Source organism: Drosophila melanogaster, chromosome 2R (assembly GCF_000001215.4).
Source record: "Drosophila melanogaster chromosome 2R".
Lineage (NCBI taxonomy): Eukaryota > Metazoa > Arthropoda > Insecta > Diptera > Drosophilidae > Drosophila > Drosophila melanogaster.
Window position 1 is genome coordinate 12911239 of NT_033778.4, and position 19669 is coordinate 12930907.

At 47.5% G+C, this 19669-nt stretch overlaps 3 protein-coding genes across 7 annotated transcripts; all 3 read left to right on the forward strand.

Moving 5' to 3' along the window:
• Window positions 1-4755: 4755 nt before the first annotated feature.
• Window positions 4756-12496, forward strand: NAT1. Of its 3 annotated transcripts, none has more exons than NM_165961.2 (4): window positions 4756-4826; window positions 6757-9621; window positions 9747-11572; window positions 11641-12496. In NM_165961.2, the coding sequence occupies exons 2-4, from the start codon at window positions 8870-8872 to the stop codon at window positions 11817-11819; spliced, it is 2757 nt and encodes a 918-aa protein (NP_725242.1). In that variant the 5' UTR covers window positions 4756-4826; window positions 6757-8869; the 3' UTR covers window positions 11820-12496. The 3 variants fall into 2 exon arrangements, with proteins under 3 accessions (NP_725242.1, NP_001033943.2, NP_652027.2); NM_143770.3 differs by lacking the exon at window positions 4756-4826 and adding an exon at window positions 6620-6666.
• Window positions 12497-12665: 169 nt separating this feature from the next.
• CG13319 (uncharacterized protein) lies at window positions 12666-13426 on the forward strand. 2 transcript variants are annotated; one of them, NM_136981.3, is made up of 2 exons: window positions 12666-13113; window positions 13184-13426. In NM_136981.3, the coding sequence occupies exon 1, from the start codon at window positions 12711-12713 to the stop codon at window positions 13107-13109; it is 399 nt and encodes a 132-aa protein (NP_610825.2). In that variant the 5' UTR covers window positions 12666-12710; the 3' UTR covers window positions 13110-13113; window positions 13184-13426. The 2 variants fall into 2 exon arrangements, with proteins under 2 accessions (NP_610825.2, NP_001163131.1); NM_001169660.1 differs by having other exon boundaries at window positions 12666-13109.
• sug (sugarbabe) lies at window positions 13329-19406 on the forward strand. 2 transcript variants are annotated; one of them, NM_001274003.1, is made up of 3 exons: window positions 13329-13557; window positions 17726-18103; window positions 18546-19406. In NM_001274003.1, the coding sequence occupies exons 2-3, from the start codon at window positions 17880-17882 to the stop codon at window positions 19288-19290; spliced, it is 969 nt and encodes a 322-aa protein (NP_001260932.1). In that variant the 5' UTR covers window positions 13329-13557; window positions 17726-17879; the 3' UTR covers window positions 19291-19406. The 2 variants fall into 2 exon arrangements, with proteins under 2 accessions (NP_001260932.1, NP_610826.1); NM_136982.3 differs by lacking the exon at window positions 13329-13557 and having other exon boundaries at window positions 17622-18103.
• Window positions 19407-19669: the final 263 nt, after the last annotated feature.

Below are 19669 nucleotides of genomic sequence, written 5' to 3' on the forward strand. Positions count from 1 at the left end.
TAGATCAATCAAAAACGCCGTCCGTCGAAGACGAGGCCAACATTAAATGCCAGACGATAATGACCAATCGGAAGAATCTTAAATGCATCATCACGTTTGCCTCAGTATCCGGTGTGGTTGTTGGGTTGTTTGGTTGTTGTGCCCCCTCGATAAGAAAAACTGAATTTCAATTCGCAAGTTTTCATGTTTGGCATTTCATTTGGTACCGCAGTCAAAATTGTTTAAGCAACATTATGTAATGTGAAAAAATCAAATTCATTTTTTGCGAACTTTCAAATTGTTTGAACTGTTTAACTGGTGATTTTCTAGTTAAACATAATGGGCAATTAAATAAATAAAATCCTAAATCATAAATCCAAAGAACATAAGCTAATAAGTTCCTTATTTATACTAAAACTTGCAACCAGTTCAGATTTTGCTAGTTTCTTTATTCCTCCAGCACCATTAAGATAAATGTGTTGGCCTGAATTTGTGTCCAACTTGTTCATCTGTTAAATCCCCCCAGTGATGGCCTCACTTAAGCGCGAAAAGCCAAGATTATTTGGCCATAAATAGAGGTAATTGGTCATTGCAGCCATATTTCATAAAGCGCCAGACATTTGTGGTGCTCAATCAATATCGAACGCTGATCCGCCTCAGTGCCCCCCATTTCATCGGTTTGTTTGGCTAAATTTAATTAAAATTTCATTGCTTCCCCCCTCCTCCCCTCGGAACTGTGCGCCACCCCTTGCGAGGCCGGGTGTCCATGAGCTCCTGATGCCATGACGATTAGATTTTATTAAAAAGCCAAATATGCACAATTATTATGCTATGCCAACCACTTGACAGTCCGCAAGAACGGCATAGCTGCGAGGGGTGAAGTCGCAAGGACGAGAGTGGGTGTGAGGCATCCAGCTCAGTCAGCTCATCTAGGGCATGCAGCCACCACCGCCATCCTCCTCAGCACATCCTCATCCCCAGCCACATGGCCATGCTCATCACCATCATCCACATCATCCGACTATTAACAATGCCTTAGACGCATTGCCCTCTGCTGTCTGCGGTGGTCCTTTTCCTTCCTGCCCCCCACCATTCGAAATTCTCTTATTTGCTTTTTAATAAAACAGGTGCTCGACCTTCAGCTACTCGGTTGTTGTGTGTGTGGTGTGTTGTGCGTGTGTCACTGCTTGCTTTTATCATTTAATTTCGCATTCAAACGTTTCGCACCCTCGGCATCAAAAGGATGTGCAGTGAAAGGATCACGGGGACAGCACACAGCATACAGCGAGTCCTGATTCCGCTCCTGCTGCCAAAAGTGCGTGCGGTCTTCACTCCACTCGACGTTTTGGACGGCGGACAGAAGGACGAAGGACAGACGACCCTGCGTTGTCATTTTTCATTTCGTTCACAACCCCTGTCCCTCAGTCGCATTGCCGAAATTTGTATATGTCGAAAAGTCCGACATTCCAGTCGGAAAACAGAGCGTGCGGGGAAGCGGGGGGCGGGAAGCGGGCGGGGGGCGGGAGGTCCTGGAGGTGGAGGGGAAAGGCCAGGCAGCTTCATCCGGATCCGGCAATTAGGCCAAGCGTAAAGCGTGCTGAAACTATTGAAAAGGACAAGAGAGATATATAGAGTCAGCAGCCAGTGCTGCAAATATTGGGAGTTTCGGTGGACTTACGGGGGAGTTGCGGGGTGTACGGTCTATTTGCGTGTACGCCAAATCGTTTTGTGATTGCCGAAAGCTGTCTTCGGACTTTATTGGTTTTTTGGAGCGAGATTTCATCAGCACTGTCAGAAAATTGGTCCCGAAATATGGGGTACAGTGGAAAAAAGTTCTAATTGCCAGACTTTCAGTTAAATATTTGCAGTTATCGAAATAATCGAAAGTGATTCGATAAGTAAATAGATTCAATAAGTTTAGGATTGCACATCAAAAATAAAAATTAAATTAAATTAAATTAAATTAAAATAATTAAATTTATTATACGGGAACACCATGTATTCTACCCATTTTACTTCGGCTCTATTTATAATCCTAAATTATTTCTCGTAATAATGTAATAATCTTCGATCTTACTTTGAACTTCATTAATGAACTTCATCATACTTCATAAGTACCCTATAAATTCCAATTTCTTTTATCCAACTAGTTTTCTTTGCAGTGCATTCGCATCGAATATTATATTATCTAAGCATTTTTGGACAATCATTCCTATTATCAAAAGTCATTGACACCCTTTTATTTATTTTTACATTTATTGTTTTTCCCCGCATCTCACCCCGGCGATATCCTGCGATATCCTTGCGATAATCGCTTACATGCCACTTGTCCTTGTGCGAGGGGATGCTCAAGGATGCTGAAGGATGATGGGCGTGCGCGGGGCTGGCGGGGCGAAGGACGATACAATGCCGTGAAATAAGGATTAATGGTGTACACGATTATTTGTGCCGGGTGACTGAGAGACAAACAGAAGGTCGGTCGGTCGGTCGGTCGGTCGGTCGGATGAGCAAACATATTAAAAAATACAATACGAAAACTGTCGCGAGGGCGAGGGCGCAAGGATATTCATGGGGTGGCGTAGGTCGAATTTAATAAAACTCAGCTCCTCAAGTGTTTATCCTGCGGATGCGAGGGGATGCTGTGTGTTGAATGCTGGGTGCTGGTTGCGATTTCGCCACGCTTCTGGTTGGCTGGCCGAGTTCACTTGCCATCCTGTCGGCTTTTCCTTTGCCGAGGGGTGCTCACAGCTCACTGTTTAGTGCCTGGCAATTGTCTTCCCCCCTCCCCCCTGCCTTGGCTTTTCCCTTTTTCTCGTATGATGAAGAATTTATTTGAAAATTAAGAAGACAAATTATTTAATTTCGACTTTATGAGCTTTTGCGACGCCCCGTCCACCCCCTTCAACGGTTCCAGCGACCGCTTTAATTTTCAATGCGAAACGGACGATAGGGATTGCGATTTCCGGGAAAAGGGTTCGCTGTCGGCCATTTTGAGCGCGGGAAAGGCTCTTTGCATTTTATGCGCGACGCGGTAATAAACACGCAGCCACGGCTTAGACTACAATGTGGAGTGGGCCATCGGACTTGGCACGAGCACGCCACAAACTTAATTTCATTTAGTTTTATGTACATTTCATTAAGCAAAAAATGTCCAGGCATCGCGACGGCGACCAACATTCAAGTGTCCGGACTTTGGACTAGGTCCTGCACATAAACCCGACTACGGGACTATATAGCTATGGCGATAGCGATAGGGCGATGGCGATGGCAATGGCGACTTGGGGACTTGGGGACAATCAAGATAAATAGCAAACGGAATTTTTATTGCCGAAAGGATACGACGAAGGGCGAAACAAAAGGCAGCCCAAAGAGTTGAAAGTGTTGACGTGACTACTGTGTCCTGTGCCCTTTGTCCTCGATGTGTGCAGCCAGCCAGGATAGTCTCACAAACTTACTACACACACACACACACACACACACACACGCACACATACGGGCCACGGAAAATTGTCAGAATGTTTTGTATTTTCCAAATTTATTGCCGGTGGCCGCATTTTGTTGTCGCTGCGACCATAGATTATCTCATCGTTTAGGAGGCCCTAATATGCGCCGGAGTCAGTCGCAATATGATTTATAGCCAACCTACCGATATATGATCGTTGCGGGCTTGTTTACCTACGAATCCTTTAGCTTCGCCTTTGCCTTCGTGTCCTTATCCTTCCACCTTGACGCTTCCAGCAGCTCCAGCTGCGAGCCGAACATTTTTAATTACGCTTTTTACAAGAAAATTAAATGGCAACATGTCATCACTAATTAAATTGTTCTTCTGTTCGGTTTCCCACTTCTTCATGGTTGTCCTGCGAGTGCGACAGTGTGTGAGTGTGCGTGTGTGTATATTTGTGTGTGGAAAACCAGCAAGGAGTTGGGGAGGGAAAAGGGTTGTAGATGACTGCGTTGATAATGCCAGGGAAATACATATATCAAACGAGGCGATAGTGCGGCCTAGGGCACGGACTACAATGTTGATGTGTGCCGCAATATTTAAACTATATCTGTCACTGGTTGCTAACGATCGGTCATTTCAATTAAATAAAATTATACCCTCTGTAAACGCTGACGAAAACAATTTGAAAATGAAGGTAGCAAAATGATGTCCTCGTTTGTGGGCTTAGTAATTAGTTTTAATTAACAAATTTATACTCACAAGATCCAGTTCTAGATATGAACGAGCATTGCACATCAGAGGTAAAAATGTTGTATTGCGCTTAGATACTGTTTTTTTAATATACTCAATGCACTTAGCAACTATAAAGCAAAATCTTTCGAATCAATAAGGATACAATATTAATATACAATATTCGCTCACTAATTTAAAATTACAGTTTGGTCATCTACGAATAATAATAATATTAGTAATAATAGTTTAAATTAGTTTACTTTTGTTATAGTTTAACAAGCAACAACATAAAAAGCAGGTATATCAATTATTAATAAATGAAACTGTTTTTGTACAAAAGATCTGCTTGAAATACGATTTAAATATTGCGGTCGTTCAAAATTTGTCAACACCTAATCGAAATAAAACTTTTGCAGCACTGTTGAGTAGTCGAGCCGGTTCGATAGCTTTTCGAGTCATCGATATTTTTCCAAGTTCCACACCATGGATTGTGAAATAGCTACTTGGCACATTTTTAGTTAAGTTAACAGGTTATCGATTGCTGCATGCGAAAAATCGATACTACTATCTTCTGGCTACACCGATAAAACCAAACGCACATCGATTTTTGTTCCAGCTCTATTTCGTGGAACCTTTGCGTGATTTGCTATACGAAATTACTCAAGAAAAGGTTAGTAAAAATAATTTAACGAGTATACTTTGCAAATGGTTTTTTGCTGTCTTTAGAGAGAATATGGAAAGTACACTTCTTTGCAGGTGGATTTTCCGCATTTTAGCCTATAAATTTTCCACGATGTGCCAGAGAAAACCGATTCTATTGTGTCTGTATAAGTGTGTGTGCTTGTGTGAACGTCCTCGTTTCTTCACGGCGAAAAATCAAGTAGTGAAATCAATAAAAGTGAGGAGCTCCCCTAGATGCCATAGTCGCTCCATCGCGGTAATAATTTTCAAGAGCAAGCAGGGTCGAAATTCGTCAATCAAAACGTTAATTTGCATGAATCATTTCGAGAGAAAAAAAAACACAAAGAAAGTTTACGCGTATGACTGTGTGTGTAGGTACACCTATTTGCGCCACAAAATGGCGTCGGCACGTCGGAAAATCTGAAATGCTGTGTTGACGTTGCCCGCTGCCTTTGCTTGAGTTATCTACAGTGCCCCCTCCCCGGGAAGACAGCCCTCTCATGGAGTTTTTTTTTTCTTCCATTCCATTTCCACAGCTTCACTTTTGGCGTGTGCCTTCCAGCTGCTTTCTGATCTCCCACACACACGCATTGTGCTGCTTGCATGTGTGTGTGCTTTCGTCACTATCGATGGGGGAAAAAGAAGAGTGCGTTTTCATGGGTTTTCTCAAGATATTTGCTCTTGAAGCCCCCGAAAAACTAGTAAAATAAATACTGTTTGCAATGTGGGTGTGCCACTTGGCCAGTTAAACATGCAGACAGCGACAAACACTTGTGCACAAGAGCCGAGCCGAACGCTCGAATTGAGGTCAAAATCATCCACAACTGGGTCTGTGCGGAAGCAGGGGGGGCTCATTTCTCAGGTCGGGGTCGACGCCTCAATGCAGCAGAGGGTGGGTTTTCGCATTGGGGGTGTTTAGTTTTGGCTTATCCCTTCCCCGCACGAAAGACTACATTATTGCAGGCCCAAAGTTCGTATGTATGTATGTGGTGTACTCGCACAATGACAAATCGCAGGGTTGTTTGCGACTTCGTCGTCCTATGGCCAATCAATTAAACCAAGCAAATTGAGCGGAATGGAGTAGTGACTCAGCTAATCAGCAATTGCAACCCCCTGCTCGTTGTGCGCCTCTGCCTATTTCCCGGGGTCAAGAGACTTTAATTCCGTGGCGCAGAAGACCAGCATCGCGTGCGAGCGGGATGGCCAGCTGAATGGAAAGCGGGAGAGAGGAAGAAAGAGAGGAGATCCCCAAAGCTGAGGCCATAAACCCCAACACAAAGAAAGGACACTGACACACGGACGCAGCTTCTAGTTCTTTTCGGTGCATGTGTGTTGGTGTTGTTTAAGTTTGTGGTGGGAGAGAGTGCGCCAAACAAAGAAAGCTGGAACAAAGAACGGCAGGCTACAACAAATGAGTCAATCAAGCGAAAGTAACTTTGCAAAAATAAAACTAAGCAACGGCACAAAGCTGGTTGGCATTGTGTAAACCTGTGATTAATTATAATCTTCCCAGCACTTAATGCTTAAATGGCAATGCCACCAACACTTGCACACATGCGATTCCGTAGAATGCGGCAGTGCCGTTTCAATTGGCGGGAGAGAGTGGAAGTGGAATAAACTTGAAGGTGCTCATCCGAGGTTATTTCCATTAAATGCATATTTTCCAGTTTGGATGGCAGGTGATGTTATTGTTATTGTGCTGGCGCTTGCTCGCAGTGAAATCGAGTGTAAACAAAAACAATCGGACGAGATTAGCAAATAACGTCCATTTAAATAATCCCACACGCACACCACTAGGATCACTTTTCTTTTGTATTTTTGTCACAATTGTACGTAATTGTTGATTCGTCTGATTCTCATTTTTATTAATTTGCCACGGTTCCGGCTTTTGTTTGTTTCCTCCTCCCATTTCTCTCCAGGATTCCCTAAACGCAAGGCCATACCCAGTGTGACGTAACGAAACGGAGAGACGAATCCCAGGTGTTACCACGCAGGACTTGTTACTTCTAGCCTAAAGGAACCAACCAGGAAGAACCGAAATCGGAAGGAACAGTAGCAGAGTTGGATAAAAAGCCAGCACCCATAACCCATAACTTGTCTCTGTGTGCGTACGCGTGTGTGTGTTAGATTTGTGTGCGTTTCGTCGAGTGTCCCCAAGGATCATCAGAACCACAGAGCAGACGAGGAGGATCTAAGACCCTTAACTAGGATCCAGATCCCCAGAAAACGGGGAAACCAACCAAGACGCCAAGAGTAGCCCACTCCGTGCCACCCAAGCACGCACCCATTTCGCCCCCGAGTCGATCAAGAAAAGCATCCACCATTCCTCTATCAACGTACGACGCCGCTCCCCTTTTGCACTCTTACGACGACAGTCCGCAACGTTGGTCCGGAGTCACCAACGGGCACCAGGCAGGCGTCATCATAGATCAGTTTCGGGGCGGTAAAGCGATCATCATTGAGGGAGGCACCAGCACCGGTGATACGAAGAGCATCGGCGGCGGCAGCGATTTACGACTGGTAATAACGGCCAATCCCAGCGAGATCGAGCGCAATTACGAGCAGCCAACCAATCGCGGTGGTGGCGGAGGCGGCGGCGTTATCGGCGTCAGCTGCGGTGGCCAAACCCCACCGACACCGTCGGTCGGCAAAACACTGCTCAACACCAGTCCCAATCTTCTGCCGATCACCACAGCGACCGATACGTTTAACAACCTCAAGAATCTGGTGAAGATCGACAAGGGCTCCTCGCCATCGTCAGGATCGAATTCGCTGGGCGGCAATTACCGCAAGGGCGGCTCTAACGGCTCAGGATATAAGAGCGCCGGCGGCAACGGAGGATCTCCGGCCATAAGCGGCAACAGCGAGGGCGGCAGGAACGGCAGCCGATCATCTGGTGGACCGACCGGACACTTTTCCACTGGCTATAGTAAGAATTCCGTCAAAATTCGCCAACACGACAGTGAGGTGAGCCCAAGACCTCGACGATCTTACCAGGGTGACTCGTCGTCGTCGCGTTACTATCCAAAGAATAGTGACATTTTGGGTCAAGGCTTAGGCGGCAACTCCGACAGCTACAACGGCAGTTCCTCTTCTGGTAGATACCAGCAGCAGGATCAGCAAGGCGGATCGCATCGTGGTAGTCGCAGCAACTATCACTCAAACTCCGATGGCAGCTACAATCGATCAATAAACTCAAACTCCGTGGGAGGAGGAGGGTCTGGGGCAGTCGGCTCTGGAAGCGGTGGCAGCAATTATCGCTCCGCCCGCAACTACGAGAACGGCAATGGGAGCAACGGCACACAGCCACGTTACGGCAGCGGCAACGGGAACGGCAACAGCAGCAATTCCAACTCTTCATCCGGTTACAACGGATCTGCAGCAAGCTCAACCAACAGCAAGTCGTCGTATGGGGCTTCGCGCGGTGGCAACGATGGAGGCGTGAGTAGCGGATACAGCAGCAACTACCGCGACAACTACGAGGATTCACCATCGCACCAGCGCTACAACAACACCAACAGCCTAGAGCGAAACGGAGGAGGCGGATCAGGGGCAGGAGCGAGCGGAGGACCCCGCAGCTACGGCAGGTCTGACGCAGATCGTTACGGCGGAACCCCGTCCAGTCGCACACCCAATCTTCGCAACGGCAGTGCGTCTGCTCAGATCTCTGGCTCCACTTCCAATTCTTCGAACATTTCTCTGAACTCCGGATCAGCGTCGGCCGCAGGAGGAGGCACTCCTCATTCTCAACAGCAGCAGGAACGATCACAGGCTGGCAAGGCAAGCACACCGCCACCGATCACCGGACGCTGGATACCACCATCGTTGCGTCCACAGCATGGACTCACCCAAAGCGAAAAGAACGACGCCGTCTTCCGGCGTGTGAGGGGTATTTTGAACAAGCTAACGCCCGAGAAGTTCCAGGAACTGAGCGATGAACTGTTGAAGCTGGATCTTAACTCTATTGCTATTTTGAAAGGCGTGATTTTGCTGATATTCGACAAGGCCTTAGACGAGCCGAAGTACTCGTCTATGTATGCGCAGCTGTGCAAGCGACTTTCCGAGGAAGCCCCGTCATTCGACAAGGAACCAAGCAATTCGTCCACCTTCTTACGCCTGCTGATCGCGGTCTGCCGCGACAAGTTCAACAACCGACTCAAGCGCGACGAGAACGACAACAGACCTCCGCCTGAAAATGAGGCCGACGAGGAGGAGCGCCGCCATTTGGCCAAACAGCGCATGCTCGGCAACGTCAAATTCATCGGAGAGCTCAACAAGCTGGACATGCTGTCGAAGAACGTGCTGCATCAGTGCATCATGGAGCTATTTGACAAGAAGAAGAAGCGTACGGCCGGTACGCAGGAAATGTGCGAGGACATGGAATGCCTGGCTCAACTGCTCAAGACTTGCGGCAAGAATCTGGATTCAGAACAGGGCAAAGAGCTGATGAACCAGTACTTCGAGAAGCTTGAACGTCGGTCAAAATCATCTGAATATCCACCGCGGATACGTTTTATGCTAAAGGACGTAATTGAATTGCGCCAGAACAATTGGGTGCCGCGCAAATTGGGCACCACCGAAGGCCCCGTCCCCATAAAGCAAATACGCTCGGATGACGACTCAATCATACGCACTCCGTTCCCCAATCGCAATCGTGATATGCGCAACAATGATCGTGACTCGGACAGCTGGATGAATCGTTTCCATCTGAATATCCAGCCTGGCGGCTATAATGACATGTTTAGCGGACTGAGTGTTACGGGAGCTTCTCCGATTGTCTCGCCGTAAGTATTGTGAACGTCATGGGAGTAATGAACACACTTTTGTCTGGTCGGGTGTATAGTTTGAATAGTAGTCACATTATATTAAATTCTTTGAAAGTACAAAACCTAATTTTAAACAATTTCAGGTTCGCTACGAGCAATCGTGACCGAGACCGCGACAATCGCCAGTACAACAATCGAGGCGATCGCAACAGGGATCGCGATCAGGGCGGTAGCGGCGGAGCTAACTATGGCAATCGCTACAACAAGCACAACCAGAATGGAGGAGGCAGTGGCGGAGGATCCTCCAACAACCGGGACCGGGATGATTCGCGTAGGAATAACGATCGTGACAGGGATCGCAATGACGGACAGTATGGGGGCAATCAGCTGCTGGGTAGTAAGGAATTGGCACCGAGGTTCAAACGCAACTTGATCACCACGAACCAGGATGCGGTGGAGAACTTGCAAATGCGCCCGGCAGCCAACTCCTTGCTCTTCCGAGCGGCCTCCCAGAACCAAAAGTTTCCGGCTACGTTGCCCATGTCAACACCGCCCAATAGCAGCGGCAGCAACAACCAGGGCAGCTCGCAGGGCCAGCTCTCGAACTCCCACTACCCTATGCTCGGCACGCCCACATCCCATCTGATCAATCCAACGCGTCCCTCGTCAACACCATCTGCTGAGTATGCTGATAACCGAACTCTTTTGGGAGTTCAACAGGAGAGGGGATTGAAGGCCACCTCTTCTTCGCCGAACTTTTCATCAGGAGCGGAGAAGTTGGATTTAGACGGTCAGGCGGGCAGAAAGGGATCGCACGACGGCAAAGATCAGGGCAAGAATGGCTCCGTGGAGAGACCAAGCACTCCGGCCGGCGGTATTGGCTCGGCCAAGCAACAAAAGAAAGATAAGGGTCCCAACAAGGAGGAGCTGTCTAAGAAGGCCAGTCAGTACTTCAAGGATAGGTTCTACTACGATGAGGAGGAGGATGCAGAGGTGACGGAAATTGAGATCAAGGATATTGATGAGACAAAGACGGAGGAGGCCGACGCTGCTCCAGTTGAAGTCTCGGAGGTAAAGGAAGATGCTGCAATACCTGTGACCACTCCAGATCGCTTCACCAAGCTTGTAGATGGTTTCCTCGAGCTTAAGCTGCCAGAGAAGGCGCTGAAGGATGTGTGCATCAATCTGCTGATGGAGGTCTTGGACCGTGTAAACGATGTCTTCTTGGAGCGTGCTGTGCGCCTTCTGCAGACATTGCGCAAGCAATCCAATATCAAGCCGAACATCGTGGTCGAGATTTTCAAGCAGGTGGTCAACAAGATGAACGAGCGAGAGGCACTCAATCCCCGAATCGTTAGTCTTGTAGCCAGCTTGCTGGCAAAGACAATTTGCGAGCCAGCATTGCTGAAGTTAAGCGATATCGCCAACTTCACGGACAATGGCCAACACTATCCGCTGTTCCTGCTCGTGCTGCAGCAACTGGTCAAGGTCATCGGCAAGGATGCGCTGGAAGAGAAATTCCGGGCGAGCAAAGTTGATCTTATGAACAGCCTGCCGGAGGCGGATCGGAACAAGGAGCGCTTGGCCGGGATACTCGAGGATCGCAAGCTTTCTTTCCTTTATCCGCTATTGAAGGTACAGGCCGAGATGCTAAAACAGCTGCAAAGCGACCCGAACCCCAACAACTTCTACAAGTGGATCAAGGCCAACGTTGACAACAAATACTACAAGGACCCGGGCTTTATCCAAGCCCTAATGACCGTGGTGGTCAAGTATGTGACCAAGGAGACGACGCTGGCGGACAACCTCGACCCCAAGGAGCACCCTGAGAAATCGGTGACCCAGAAGGAGCAACAGCTGCTGGAGAACTACAGCCAGATGCTGCAGACCTTCCTGGGACAGAACGAGCTTCAGTTGATGGCTCTCTATGCTCTGCAAACGTTCTGCTACAATGAAAATTTCCCCAAGGGTAAGTGCTCAACATTTTAAATCTAATCTGTTTTATCGGCAACTTATATTTGCTTTTTTCTTCGTTAGGCATGCTGTGCCGTTGGTTCAAGTATCTTTACGAATCTGAAATTATAGAGGAGGAGGCATTCGTCCTGTGGAAGGAGGAGATTTCCGACAAATATCCAGGCAAAGGATCCGCTTTGTTCCAAGTGAACGCCTGGTTGACTTGGCTGCAGGAGGCCGAATCTGAGGACGATGAGGATTAGAAAGCAACGCAGTCCCGCATAATAACAGCGCTATATGTTTATCACTTCCAATATTTATTCACAAATCGATAATGATTACATGATGAAAAACAACAAAACTAACAAAACACGAAAAATAAGAAACAAAATACCATCAGGGTGGAAGTTTGAAATCGCGGTTGCAAAACTTAGTCAAATTATAGTAAAAAAGAAAAACAAAACAAAAAAAATTAATCAAAATTATTTGATATCCAACAAATTCAAAGAACATTAACAATCAATTATCAATAAATAAAGCGCAATAGACGTCAAATATAACCGATATTTATCCATACATCATAATTCTCATTGACATTTCAAGCATAACGAATAATTAGTGAATTTCATCTTTTTTTTTTAACATAACAACCGGAACTGATCTTTAAATCGAATAACGTTGATTTCAATTGCCTTTTTTTGGTACTCTCGACGATTTCCCTTTTGTGTATTTAAATAAGTAGGTCAAATCAAAGCGACAACATTAACATTATAGAAAAGGAAAAACCAATCGACGCGCGCCGAAGAGAGCAAAACAAAATCTGAATGTAATTGTGAACAAAATATCGTATATATGTATTTAACTCAACCAACGTAAACATTAAAAAACTCGCCCACATTAAATAGAGCCTTAATAAATGCAACCAACACTGCGAACGGCGAAATCAAACTGACTTTCATTGGCTTTTGAGGGAGTAATGCAAATTTAAAATCCGCGCCTAAGCTCTGTAATAGCTGCCTATCGATACAATTTTCGATTATTTTGAAAAGCTATCTATGGTCGTTTCGTTATCTGGCAACACCGCTCCGGTCAAACTTGCTATTTCATTGTTTTCCTTGTGAATATTGCTTGTTTATGTATAAAATTCACGACTAATGGATAGCGTTCCTGCGAATGTTGTGCCTGCGAAGGAGTCTGGTGGTTTCACCTCACATTGCGTCCACTTGGCGGCGGGTCCCTCGCAATTCACCGTGCGCGCCCTGAAAATGCAAGGCAGCACCATGCTGATCATAAACCCCAAGGGATTGGAGGTTTTCGAGGAGCTAGCGGTGGCCATGCCCTCTCGCAATCCCGCCAGCAGCCAGTCCCTATCCTCCACAATCCTGGGCGGACACGGGCAGACCGACTCATCTGTTCTGGCCGCCAAATTGAGTAAACGCTACTGCCGCCAGTTCTACGTGAGCCTTAATCTCAAACTGGATCGATTAATGGGCCCTCTGTTCGAGAAGACGCTAGTCACCTACATGCAAGACCATCTGGAGCACTTCGCTTGAGTGGGTACAACAACTTAGTGTGGCATAAATTTAATCCTCAATCGCTGACTTATTTCTGGTTCACGTGCACACAGGGCCCGCCTGCGCTACCGATGACACGGCGCCGCGTGGGGGTCAACGTCTATTTCGGGGACCGGCGGCTACCCCACGGACGCAGCTTCACGTACTCTACGCACTCCATCAGCTAACTATCTGGGATCTCCGATTCCCGATCTCCGCTCAGACGTCATGCGGCGGCCGAGTGAGCACGAACTTTAAACGTGTATCGGTGATACGAATTTTGTACAATAAATTTATTGCCCTAAGTAAGTTTACAGACGCATGTGGGCTTTATCAATTGTGTCGCGATAGCAGTGCTCAATGTAAGAAGAAGTCACCCGCTGTGTGAGTGATCGCGTGCCACCCGCATGCTATTCATGCTGCTGCTTCACCACCCAATGATTTGAAGGTCAGTTTGGCTGCAGTGATGATCGCTTGATAGGTGATTTCCCCGCCATCGTATTAAATTCGAATATACATATGTGTGTGTTCGCATTGCGCCGGTTTGTTCATCAGGCCTCCGTTTCGGTTTCCCTTTCGAATGAATGTTTAGGTTTAGGGAGAAGTTAATATGTAATAATCATTCGGAAGTTTTCCAAATGGGTACCATTTCAGTTTGATCACTGAATACCTCTGACAAATAATATCATTAGATTTGTTTTTATGTTGTTAATTTGAACTATTCGAAAAGTTAGTAGGATACCACTATCAAATGTATGTATTAACTAGCGGGTTTACAATTCACAATGTGATTAACAAGCTTCTAAATTTGTGTGAATAATACTGGTTGAAAATATTATATCTCTTGTTACAGTTCGTTTAGCTTTTGAAAAAATGATATTGGTGATGACTGACTATAGGAACTCTCAACTTTACTAATTACCCACGAGCAAAAAGTTGATGTCACTTCCTGCATGAGTTCCCAATTATAATGATTGCGATATCCAAAATATCCAAGTCACTATTCACTATTTCAGAATGGTTCTATGTCACAGAAAGTCTGCAACTTGAACAGTTTGATACTCAGGTATAGATAGTTGAAGGACCAACGCGACACCTTCATAATGCCCTTTATCTATCGGCATTCTCAGACTGAAAGTTGGCTATACTTCCTGCCCGCCAATCGTAAATATAAATCGGTTGATAAGACGTCTGAATTACCCCCGCCAAGAATGCCAGTCATATTTTTAATGGAACAGCCCCCAGCAGCGTTGTGCTATGGTTGTGTTGGATCACACCGCCTGGAGGTGCCATTGAAACTTTTCCGCTAAACAACCCAATGGGAGGGAGGGAGCAGCAACAAAATGAAAAACACTAATGTACGAAAAAAACAAATTTCGCCTCTCATAATAATGCCCAGTCTAGACGAGATATTGTCAGGCGTATCAGTGGTGGTAACAGCGACAAGAGCATATCGCTCCAAAAAAAAAATAGCAGCACCCATTGAACGGGTATAAAAATAGAGCTTCAGCCGGAAGGTCTGCGCTCCGGGGTCTGTGGGCTCCCACGAATGTCTGGAATGTTTTTTTCCCCCGTTTTTTTTTTTCTGCTTTTGGTTTCCCCAGTTGCCTAATAACTTTTCCTTTTTGGCCATATCAAAAGCTGTCTGGCGATAAGCGCCCTATAAATAATAGATCCGAGTCGGCCGAATTCGAGCAGCCATCTGTAATTATCGGGTCGGAATGTGAGTGCGAGTAGTTGTGGCTTCCATGCCTCGGTTGCATGTCCCTGGCTTGGATGACTGGCTGGCCCGGCTGGCGGTACATGGACTTTGGAAGTCTATCGTTGGCGGCAACAAAGTAATTAGCCTTCTGCGGGACTACCATAGTCATATCAGCGCCCCCAGTGGGTTCCCACTGCAGCGATAAGCCGGCTGGACTACGCGTGGAACCTTCTCCGCGGCGGCTGCTGCTGCTATTTCTGCTGCTGCTGCTGCTGCTGCAAATGTGCATCTTGGCTGATAAACCCCTAGGTTCAGGCGCACGCCCACCGGTCAAGCTGGAGCGCGGAACGGAACGAAACGGTTCGGATCGAATAGAATCGAATCGGAGATCCCAATCCGAATCTGCTGCGAGGGCTTATCGGACCACCAGACCACCTTTGCCAGCCATCCAGACCCCTCCGGTTATCGGTCGAGTGTTGTTAATTTGATAGAAATATTGAACATCATTGCGCCCGACGGACTGCACCCTGCCATTCCGGTTCGATCCGGATCGCCGCCGAGTGTCTATACGCCTAGTTTGGTGCCGATTTGTTATTATTTACGCCGAGATTCGGACCACGGAAAATTAATAAGCGCACACGCTCAGCTCCCCAACGGGAGCTCGCGCCATACAAAGTTCACACAGCCAGTCAGAAAATCCGGATTTTTTTTACTCATTTTCTGCGCGGCTTTAATTGCCGGCAAGCGGCAAAAAACATAAAAATTAGGTTGCGCCTGGGGTCCTTCATCGCCTGTCTTCGATTTGGGGAGGCGATACGGACCCAAGGCCGTGCTTTTGGAAGATTCCGCTGAACTGACCTCGCCATGCGCGACTGTACCTCGGCTCGATTGTCCGGCGGAGCAGTTGTGGTCCGATTATGCCCCCTATCTATTTATAAATCATGATTCGCCATCTGGTGGGGGAACTGGACTGGAGTGGAATGGGTACGGGTACGGGGATGGGAATGGGAATGGGAATGGGTACTGCGATGTGCAATTGGCAATGAGTCCGCTTCCACGACCACAACCACGTTCGCCTCCACCTGTCGCACTGCTGATAGAGGGCAAGGGCTTATCAAAGTCCCTGATGTCAGGTTGTCTCTTTACGTAAGCCAGGGACCCCACTCGTTGGCCCGTGCACAGGGACGGATTACGTTGTGGGGATTGGTCGATTGGCGCTGGTGCTCTGCAGCGCCGGGGTAGAGCGAAGGTTGCTCCCCCAGTGATTCACGGGACCAGACAGCGCCTCCGCCGCGCTGATAACGACGATAGCTTTATGGCTGGCTGATAGCTGATTGCCATAGCCACCACCCAGCAGAGCGCAACTCCGCGTCCCGCCGAACCATTCGCGTCATGGCGCACCAAGTTTTCGGGCCAAAAGATATGGTACCATGGCGGCATGTGGCGGCGTTTGTTGACTTGGCGTGAGATAACCAACCACCACCACCTTATCGCCGTCCCAGACGCAGCGCCCACACACTGAGGTGAAACCGGCGGGCGAACCCAAGAATGAATTTCTGGGTTTTGGGATCGTACGCTTGCATATCAAACACATGTGGGGGAAGTTTAGTATTTCTGATAAAGTGATAAAATTATAAATGAGAATGTGTGTGGGGTTTCACAAAGCTCAAGCTAGAAAATATCACTTTTGTTTTCAGTGTACTCAAATCAAATTTAATAAAATTAGCGTGATTTCCTTATGCAACACATCAGTTGGGGTTTTATATCCATTATAAAGTTCGGAATTCAAGGAAGCTTCTAAGCTTTAACTTTATAAACAGCTATTAAGCTTAAAGTCTAATTTTAACTTTGTAATAATAAAACATATTGAGAAATTGAGAAATATATTACAGAATTGAAATTAAGTGGCTTCCACGAAAGTTTTTATCCATTTCCCTTCAGAGTATAGGAATCACATAACGATTCAAATTGTCTGCTTAAACTTTTGATTCTTTGTCTCAAAACTATAACTATTTACTTTTTAGTCACAAGCTCGAATATATAGTTAGGTCAGGAAAACAATTAATTGTTTTATTAATAAATCTATTTATGGAAATTATGCAAGGCGATCTTATAGTGGCCTCTTTGTAGATTCTAGAACTAGCCATTCTCAGGCAAAAGATCTAGATGCGTCTTCAGACGTATTAGTCCATTCGCTTTTCTCTGAGTGCACTAGTACGGCTCCAAGAGTTGACGTACCTGTTCCAATGAAGGGGTGCGATTCGGATCGGGAGTGGGACTCGGATCGGTACGCAGGGTGGGGTGCGGCAGGGAATTCGCTACGCGGTACGAAGTGCAAGTCAGGCAGGCAGGCAGGCAGACGGCACCGGGCGATAAGACTTGCCCCCCAAAGAGCGATCATCGGGCACACACATGTGCCTGTGTACATATGTGGACTGGCTGGCTGGCTGACTAGCTGGCTCTCCACTTGTGCGTTGATAAGCGGGCCCAGACCGTACCCTGGTCGCCCCCCAGTCACCCATCTGCGTCGCAGTCCATCCAGCACAGAGTTTCACTCACGTAGTGTGTGCTTTTGCCCCAGATCCATTTGCCCCAGCGGATTTTTTTCCACCGCTCCACCGCTACGCACCTGCTCCTCGGCGCTCCACTGTTTTGGTTCCGTCTGCCGCCGTCTGCTCCCCCTGCCCCTGCCACGCCCCCGCCGGACCCGTCTGCAGCCTTCGAAACTGATAAGCATACCCTGTCCGTCTGGGCGACCCCTTATCGCCGTCCAAGTTTCGCATATTACCCGAACCTCTGCAGGCGAGCGGCTCATTCGATCGGCAGGCGCTTTAGCGAAAGCAACAAATTTTCTCGATCAGCACCCACCACAGACAACAAACATGGATATAATACAAAAGTCAATCTTCAACAGCGGCCCACACAGCAGAGGCATCTACGAGCCGCCTCTCGGCTACTTTACGCCGTATAACACACCACCGTACATAGCCGCCTACTCGGATTCCGGCAGCTGGTTGGCGGATCACCACCAACACCACCAGCAGCAGCACCAGCAGCACCAGCAGCAGATGCAGCACATCAGGTTTCCCACGCCGCCCATCACACCGCCGCGTCCCATCGCCGGATACGGATATCGTCAGCGCACCCAGTCCGTGATCATGAAGGCTCGTGGCCAGCAGGACGAGCTCTGCCGCAGTCCAGTGGAGTTCCCCGACGACAGCAAGTCCTGCAGCAGCAGCAGCGAGTGCGGCACCGCCAGCGATTTCGTATGCAACTGGACAGATTGCGATAGGTAAGTGTCAACTGCATTACAGAATTATTGTGAAAATTTCAAAGAAATTTCCTAAAGGGGTCTCAGCACTTTCGTAATGTTTTTTAAAAACGAAAAAAAAACTCAGCATTATATTTTCTTTTGAATTTTGAGTTGCCAGAGAAAGACATTGAGTAGTTCTAGAAAAATATAAAACACAGTTCCCCCGCGTTTTACCATTGAAACTGATTACGCATTCGAAAGAAATAAAAAAAAAACCCCGGAGGCAGCCTGGCATTTGCTGAACTGTTGGACTCGACTTTTTGATAAACCCTCCAATAGCGATAATAATGTGATTTTGGGTCAAATTGATAGAGATGCAGTGTATTGTTTATGGTCAGCAAGTGTATTAATATTGGATAAGAAATCAATCCAGTACATGTTATTTTCGTACTAACCACTTATATCCCTTTGATCCTTGCAGAGTTTTCGACACCTTGGATGCACTGGCACAGCACGTGACCCAGCGACATGCGATCGCCAGCCTGACAGACGGACTCTACTATTGCCGCTGGCGGGGATGTCAGCGCAGCGAGCGAGGATTCAATGCCCGCTACAAGATGCTTGTCCATACCCGCACCCACACGAAGGAGAAGCCACATCGCTGTCACCTGTGCGAGAAGTCCTTCTCGCGGGCGGAGAACCTGAAGATCCACATTAGGTCACACTCGGGCGAGAAACCCTACAAGTGCAGCTTCGAGGGCTGCCAGAAGGCGTACTCGAACTCCTCGGATCGTTTCAAGCACACGCGCACCCATTCGATGGAGAAGCCGTACATGTGCAAAGTGGCCGGCTGCCAGAAGCGCTACACGGATCCGTCCTCGCTGCGAAAGCACGTCAAGACCTTCAAGCACAGCATCCACCTGATCGCCAGCCAGCCGCTCACTCTGCCCAGCGTACCCTGTCTCCTGGAGGCCAGCAGCGAATCAGCGTTCACGTGTCTTCCCGCTGCCAGCAGTGTGGAGTCCACCAGCTCCTCCTCATCCGCCCGCTACTACGATGACTCCAACAATGAGCCCAGCGATTACTCGCTAAAACCCAAACAGGATGCGGAATTCTCGCCCAGCTATTGGCTAGGCGATAGACAGCATAGCTATCTCCACAGCGAGGACTTCTTCGTTAAGATGGACGTGGAGTCACCGCTCGACCTGCGCATCCATCGAATCTGAACTGGCCAATCGGTTCGCCTCTCGTCTCTCTTCCCCTTCTAGTCATTGCGCTGTTTCCCAGCTCTTGTCACCACACCTAGATTACTATTTAACGTGATTAAAGACTGTTGTAATTGAACTGCTCTAGTTTGGCATGGTGGCATGGGAGTATCTTCGGGATTGATCTGATCTAGGTTCCTTCATAGTGGTTCTGGGCAAAAAGAGTATTTCAAAGATTTCGAAAAACCATAAGCTCAAGGTATGGGAAAATCCCCAGTTACAGGCGATTCGTCACAAAACTAGTGACCAATCTTAATCGACTTCGATTAGAATTTATGATCCAGACAACCTTTGTTTGGAGGAAAATCCCCATTTCGAATGGCTGGGCTAATAGAGCGCT